General features: G+C 46.8%; 1 protein-coding gene across 1 annotated transcript in view; it reads left to right on the forward strand.

Annotated features, from left to right (window-relative positions):
• Positions 1-365: 365 nt before the first annotated feature.
• The window catches only part of ptch2 (patched 2), a 35,613-nt gene continuing 27,818 nt past the window's right edge, over positions 366-8,160 (forward strand). Inside the window, exons 1-2 of the mRNA XM_030364131.1 lie at positions 366-1,022; positions 2,657-2,849. Coding sequence (XP_030219991.1) covers positions 873-1,022; positions 2,657-2,849 — 343 coding nt within the window. The 5' untranslated portion in view covers positions 366-872. The remainder of the gene's footprint in view (positions 1,023-2,656; positions 2,850-8,160) is intronic.

Genomic DNA, 8,160 nt, shown 5'->3' on the forward strand with positions numbered 1-8,160 from the left:
TCAATAGATGGCATGTAAGATTCTTTTACTAACTAAAGCCGGGCCACTGGGAATAACATGCAGAGAACCGGCGGAGCAAGCAGGCAGCAAAAAAGTGTCCGAGCGCGCCCGCGTGCCCGCGCCTGAGTGCGTGCGTGCGTCCGTGCAAGGGCGTGTGTGTGTGTGTGTGTGTGTGTGTGTGTGTGTGTGTGTGTGTGTGTGTGTGTGTGTGTGTGGCTGTGTGTGGGCGCGCGCGCACGTGTGCGTGCGTGCGCCGAGTTTATTGAAAGAGTTCCTCTCTCCCTCCGACGCCCCCCCCCCCCCCTCCCATTCTCCCTCCTCCACCCCTTCCTCCCTCCCCTCCCCTCCGGCCCAGGCAGCGGCAGCCTGGGTGGTCCCCCTCTCTCTCCACTTTGGTGAGCTGTTGCTTAGCAGCTAATAATAGGCGATGTTTGCAAAGTAATTTGCCTCTTCCTTGGCCAATGGGAGCCGGAGCACTTTTCCATCAAACCTCCCTTTTCAGGGTTTGCCGAGAGGCGAACTGCTCCATACGTTACCGCTACGGGATCGGAGTTAGACTTGACACGGACGGCTCAGTCGTAGGCTACAACTACAACAACTACTACTACTACTACTACTCCTACCCCGAGACCTTGTTTTATAAGCTATCGGGACGAATGAAGACTGAAGGACCTATACGGATTTGGGCGCATAATGTTGGGATGGAGTTTCGAGACTTGTTTGGCTCCAAAGAAGACTAGAAACGCTTCTTTTAACTTTCCCCCGGTGGTACTGGATGCGCTCGTATTCTATGTTGGATTATTGACACTTTTTCTAAACTCGCACCGTTCAGCCGACGCTTCGCCGCGCGCCTTCCTTCGCTCACTGGGACTATGGCCTCGGATCGCGGGGTCCCGGGGGCCGGGGTCTTTGGAGATTTCCCCCCGAGTTACACGCGTTCTCAGCCGCATGCCAACCCTCCTGAGCAGCTCCGGAGACCGAGTTATTGCCACGCTGCGTTCGCACTTAAACAGATTTCAAAGGTGAAGCAATGATTGTAAAACTATAGTGTGGGATATCAAGGCAGCTTTCATTCAGCCGGTGAGCTGAATGAAGTGTTTCTGGAGAAGTGTTGACTGGGTGGTTTTTAGCAGATCGCTTTAGGGGGGGAAGAACGGCGCTATCGCAGTGTTTACAACCGAGCTGGTTCCGTGGTGGAATAACTCCAGTTCACCGTACAGCGGTGCTGTTATGTATTTATTTATGAATGAACACACGTTGTTTCATTCATTTTTTTTTAAGAAACACAGAGTAGGTTTTAAGTGGGGCTATCGCCGACTGTTGTTGACGTGCGTGATTCGGCTTTGTTACGAGGGCGAGGACCACAGTGGGCTCTGTGTGGGGAGACGTGGAGGGTCCCATGCAGGAATTCGCTGATTGAGTTTGAAGCATCTCTGGACCGCCCGTACGCTTGGACTGCTTTCAGCACCGTGGAGCGAAACCACAACACTAGTGCTATGCTCTATGCAAGAAGAATAAAGGATAGGCTAGGATATTGATAGAATCGTTTAAAATACCGTTACCTTTACATACATGCAATGCATGTTGGTGTTGTTCCCTGATTTAAGGGCAGCTTAGAGTTAGTTCAAGTTTTTTCAACCGTACGAAAATGTGATTTTAGACTATTTTCTATGATTTTTTTTTTATTTCTATTTTATTCTATATTGCATCAAAGTTGTATTATTTTAGTCTAGAGTCAGTTAAACGAGGATATTCATTGTATCCTTCGGTTGGCATTAACCTATTCACATCTAACCTTTTAAAACAAACTGTCACATACAAGAGATAAAGATTGCACATGGGCATTAAGACAACTGCATGTATTCTAGACTGACTATAATATAGAATTGTCTCAGTTACACCATAGTGTGTCGCTGAGTTGCAGGTTTTATATCCAGTATTAAACTCCCCATACAATGTTCATGGAATGTAGTTATGCTTCAGAAGTCTCCCCAGAACTAACGCATGTTATAATTACAATAATCCGGTTCAATACAGGATTTGTCATGACCAAGTAGTATTGAGACCCAGTCAGGAACAGGAAAAGAAAACATGAAATTACTGGAATACATGAGGTGGTGGACCTTACAGAACCATCTGGGGGAGAACGGTATTCAGCTGTACTGCCAATACACACATTCACATTTCACACACATCAACATGCAGTCCTGTGCCCAGTGTGGCGGTTAGCAATGTGCTATCTTACCGTTTCATGATCAGTTTTGGGCTGAAAAACTCAAAGCTTTAGGCCCCTTTCAGAAGACCTGCAGCGACATGGACAGGATCCACATAGGTTCTGTTATTTTTCTGATTCTGGTGGTGGCTGGCCTCTCTCATGCTATGATGGCTTACAGCCTTTTCTATTCTATGTACGCACTATAGATAGATTTATGTGTGTGTGTGTGTGTGTGTGTGTGTGTGTGTGTGTGTGTGTGTGTGCATGCGTGCGTGCGTGCGTGCGTGCGTGCGTGCGTGTGTGTGTGTGTGTGAGAGAGAGGCCTCTGAGTGTGTGTGTGTATATAATATATACCTACATATACGTATGAGCCATTAACCGTACATAAACTGCATACATAATTCCCATACACTGTGGTAACACCTCAACTCTCTCCTCCAGGGTAAAGCGGTAGGTCAGAAAGCGCCGCTGTGGATCCGCGCGAGGTTCCAGGCCCTGCTCTTCTCTCTTGGCTGCCACATCCAGAGCCACTGCGGGAAGGTGCTCTTCATCGGCCTGCTGGTGTTCGGGGCGCTGTCTGTGGGGCTCCGGGTGGCGGCCATCGAGACAGACATCGAGCAGCTCTGGGTGGAAGGTGAGTCCAGCGAAGAGACCGCTTTTCACCTTGGTCCGTCTGTCTTGTTGCGTGAGTGTCTCTCACCGCGAAAACAGGACCTGGCTGTGTGTTTGGTTTGCTTCGGTGCTCGGTACTGAGATGGTTTGTGTATGTCGCGTGGGAATACTTTTGGGGTTTGATAGGAGTGTGAATGACAGTGGTGGTGGGTGATGGAGGAGAGGCAAGGCGGCCATGTTGGTGGTCATGCTAGGGATATAGAGAGAATAGCAGAGTGGTTGGAGCTGAGTTGTCTGACTGAGTGAATGACTGTGGCCCCTCTTGACTGGTTGCAATGGTTTATAAGGTCACTGGTTGCAGTAATTTCTTTTTGTTTGTATTTATAAGAATGAATTGGTGGTTTTGTCTGTGTCGTGGCACTGCAAGCTGGCTATGAAATTCCAAAATTGCATCATGTGTTATTGCTGCTTTACTACAGCTAACCAAACCAAACTTTGTACATTGGTTGCATCCAAAATGACTATGCAGCCTACTCTATCTTAATGTATCTCCCTCTCTCTCTATGATCTTATTCCATCTTTGTGTTGTTGTTGTTTTTGAGTCCAATGCTTAAATCCACTTTACCTTCACTACTTTGGACGACAAACAATATTTTGACTTTTTTTTGTTTAGATATTTTTTTTGTTTATCTGTTCATTTTCAGTGGCAGAGGCAGCACCTTTATTTATTATTATTATTGTTATTATTATTATTATTATTTTCTCCTTCTTCCTCTTCCTCTTCTACTTCTTCTTCTTCACACTGGCCAAATTCTTTTTAAACCCCCAGGCTTTCAGCCGTGGGGCTGATCCGTGCAGCAGATGGGCTGTGTGAATGGTTAGCCATCTTTGAGGGGCTCTGGCCCCTCCCCCCACCCTGCTCCCTGTGTGGTCTCTAACTATTCTTGGATTCCATTCAACAAGAGGCAAGCAGGCAGGCAGGCAAGCAGGCACCACCTCCCTTAACCCCCCCCCCACCCCCTCTCTCTCCTCCTCCACCGCCCCCCCTGTCCCACTAACCCCACCTCCCCCCCTTACAATTAAAAAAAAAAAAAAAAATACATATAAGTGAATGCAGCTGAGGTTTACCCACCTGTTTTGCACGCTCGAAAGGCACCACAGCAGTTGGTGAACATAAACAGAGTCTATATTGTAGGGGGGGGGGGGCCCACCAAGTCACCGGTGATCGCGGGAGATGGGTGGGTGGGTCTTGGGGGGGGGGGGCTCGTCCCCTTTAGGAGACTTACGGAGGTGTTGAAAAAAGTGGTGCAGGCTCCATGCCTCGGCCCCTTGTGTTCCCGGTCTTTTCCCCCTCAGCTAAACTAAAGTATAATCATGGAGGTGGGGGGGGGGTTGGGATGATTAGGGGTGGCGTAAAACCCCCCCAAAAAAATACAAACGCTTGTCTCGTTGCAGAAAGAGGAAAAAAAACAATTCAAAGCAACACAAAAAGGAGACAACGATTTCAGCGTCCCCTCGCCACCGCTTTCTCCCCGCCAGTGTAACTCTTGAGGATTAGCCCCTGAGCTAATTGGTAGCGCTCTTCAAGGAGATGTTTGGATGTTTGTGTGCCAGTTGTTTTGCCACGGAATTGAGAGCGTTGAACCGAGGGCTGAAAAGGAATGCTGTGCCTTTAAGAGGCTGTGGCCGTGTTTCTAAAGTTTCTGCCTGCCTTGTTTCCGCCAATAGCCCATTGACAAAGCTGCTAGCCCCTCAATGGAGGGTAAAGTGGTTCGGTAACAAGGCGAGGTTAGTTCTCACACACATACAGATTCCCTCTCTCTCTCACACACACACACATACACACACACACACACACACACACACACACACACACACACACACACACACACACACACACACACACACACACACACTCATGCACACACTTGCGCAGAATCCTCAAAGGAAGTAAACATGTTATCCGCGCTTGTCTTTACGTCTCTTACCTAAGGATGTGCGAATACTTCTCTATTTAATGACCCGCCTTTTTCCATTTGGGGACTGTTGTTGTTTGTGTTGTTACGTTGTCACAGAGGTTGACACCTTTGTGATTGGACACAGCTGGGGGGGTTTACGTAGGGAGGGACAGATGCTACGCGTTGTATACCCGCTTGGTAGTGCTAACTGTCCCCACTGTATAAACACACTACACACACACACACACACACACACACACACACTCGTCATATGTCGCACCTTGGCTCGGGACAGCTTCCCTCACGGTCGTTCTGCTGCCCATTTGTTTGTTTGTGTGTTTGTGTGTGTGTGTGTGTGTGTGTGTGTGTGTGTGTGTGTGTGTGTGTGTGTGTGTGTGTGTGTGTGTGTGTGTGTGTGTGAGTGTGTGTTCCGTCACTACCTATCCACCCACCTACCTGTCTGTCTGTCTGTCTGACTGTCTGTCTGTCTGCGTGCCAGCCCTGTGAAGTAGGGACCACCAGCAGTATTTTGCTAATTGCTTCCTCCCTCCCACAACACCGGCCCACACGTAAACCTCAGCGATGACCAAACACATTCATCCAGTTGGGATGGTTTAGCTCAGAACATTCTGGACTTGCCCTGTAAAAAATCCCCGGGAAAAACATGCGTGCGTACGTCTTCATTAAGTTGGAATGGAAATCCGGTCTACATTTTTGTGTTGCGGCCCTCACACATTGAATGGAGTGTGTTGGTGAGCTTCAGTGAAACCTAAAGCGTCGTGTTAAAGTTCAAGCACAGAAAAAGGGGATTGTGTGGGGGGTACGGGGGCTGGTTTATAGTCGCACACCTGTGTAGGTATGCACTAGACGGCTGCTGGCAGAGATATCTCTGTTTAGTCTGACAGGGGGATTAAGCACCATTTTCTGGCTCACCGGTGTTTTGTCGCTGTAGAGAGTCCACAGACAGAGGCAGGGAGCAGGAGTTTTTTTTTCCTTCTCCTTTTAGCGAATCTTACTAGAAAGTCTCATTTATAGGGGTGTTCCTCTTATGGCAACATCAGTGAGTTACTTTTATGTGCGTTTTAGTTTAGATGTATTTATGTATGGCTATTGTAAGGTATATCTTCCTACCATTTTGTTTATCTACGTTTGTATATATAGTCGTGAGTGTGAGCAGACATGAGTGTGTGAGTTTGTGTGTGTGTGTGTGTGTGTGTGTGTAAGCTTGGCATGGTGTGGGTCAGTGTGTAATGTCCGACTTGATGAACGAGGGATCGTAAAAAAAAAGCATTGTAAGGGTTTAGAAGAAGATATTGGGGATTGGGTTCAAGGAGTAGTCTGGCTTTCGGTAAAAAGGGTTTGGATGGTCACGTTGGGCACTGAGAAAATTATTTGTGGACTTCTTTGTTTCCAGTTGCCTGTAATTCGTTGTTTGAATTATTTATTCTGGCATTAAATGATATTCGACTGAGTAATACACAGTAGCGTAGCCTAGCTGTCCAAAAAGAGTTCATAGACCATGCGTAGCCCTACCGCGTTCCCCATTAGGGAGGACGTGTTGAAAAGACAACAGTTAAGAGCTAAAAGAGCAGGGTCAAACACCACACAATAGGAATTAGTCACCAGCCTAGGGCACACAGGAGGGTCATGGCAGCCCAAATGTCCACCCATGAACTAGCTAGACTAGCTTGGATAGCTAGCCAAAAACGTAAGGACACCCAACCTTCTTAAAAGAAAATACACGCAAAGAAAAGAGGTTTAAAGAGTGTGTGGGTGATCAACTTTTTTGCGTTTTGCGTAAGTAAACTAACGCACATGTGGGCATTTGTGTGTTTGGAGCAGTTTCTCCAAACAAACCTGGTTAGCAGCAGCAGGGCCCGCCGCAGCAGGTAAATGCTATGATTCATTGGAGAGCACACAGCCGCCCCGTTCAGACAGAGAAAGAGAGCTCTATGAGGCATTATCGGAGGTGAATAGTGCGCGGCGGTGCCCCAGCTAGACAAATAAACTCCCCAGCGCGCCCAGGGCCCAGGACCTCACTGGTGGAGAGAACAAACAAGACCAGAGTCAACCTGGGTCACTTCTAAATGTTTATTTCAACCAGCCTCTCCCCCCTAAACCGCCTTCCCCCACCCCTGTCCTCTCACCCAAGGCTCTCTATCACCCCCTAACCCCAGCACCCCCCACTCACCCACCTCCTCCTCCTCCTCCTCCTCCTCCTCCTCCTCCTCCTCCTCACAAACACACCTTTTTTCAACAGACCACCCCCCAACAAACAAACATTGGAGGGAGAAGCACAATATAAATGTTAGGCTCGCTTACATTTGATTCAAAACACAGACACACATGGTCCTCCTTGAAATTAGTCTCGCTGCATTTTTTTATAATTAGTTGTGGGTTTCTGTTGTGGGACACATTTTGTGTACATTTAATCGTACACAGTTTTTTTTTAATTGCAAGGCTTAAAATTGCTGCCACACGAGGCAAAAGCTAATTGCGCCACAAACATAGCTTTTTAAAAAATTAAGCAAATTAAACGAAGTATATGAAGTTTATTATTGTGAAAGTGCTTGAGAGCTGCCAACAGGGGGTTGAGGGCTCAAGCAATATCTCTCCGTGTGTGACGCCCTCTCTGTCCTAACTTAGAAGCCACCTTTGTGTTCACTGTGTGCAAAATAAAGCAACACCAGTCACCTTAGGAACTGCACCATTTCCCTCCCTCTTTACACCCAGTTTAGAACTGTGAGAGACTGAGAGAGAGAAAGAAGGAGAGAGAGAAAGAAGGAGAGAGAGAGAGAACATTTTCTTGGTAGTTGGAGGGATAAAAAGAAATGGTTCCTTGAGCTCAATAAATTCATTTCTCATCTGAATGAGACCAGCAATGTGGAAAAATTTTGCTTTTCAGGCGGGGATGAATGTATGTTTCAACCACACATTAAGCAGTATTAGCGGTCAGTGGAGTGTCTAATGTGTCTATTTTTCACAGTGGCCAACACTGCCCATGATTAGCATAATTAGCAGAGGCAGGTCCATACATATGGAAATAGAAAGTGCCTAAATGCCAACCCAAGTGGAAATTTATGTGTGGTGTGCTAACACCACTGGCACATCTGAATAGAATGTAAATGAAACTGATTATTTCTTATGTTGTAGCCTTTTTTTCCCTTCCCTTTATTGTCAGTTGTTAAACTTTTTAAGTTGTATCTACTAGTTATTGACCCACCTTTTTATACACGATATAAAATCATATTTGTATTGGAGTTTATATTTTTTTCCCCTTTTTTACGACATTATTGCATTTAGTCTGGTTTCCTCTATTGTAGTGGTCCTTGAATATTGATGAACACACCCACGTGCGCACACACAGATGCACAC

Source organism: Gadus morhua, chromosome 8, assembly GCF_902167405.1.
Source record: "Gadus morhua chromosome 8, gadMor3.0, whole genome shotgun sequence".
Lineage (NCBI taxonomy): Eukaryota > Metazoa > Chordata > Actinopteri > Gadiformes > Gadidae > Gadus > Gadus morhua.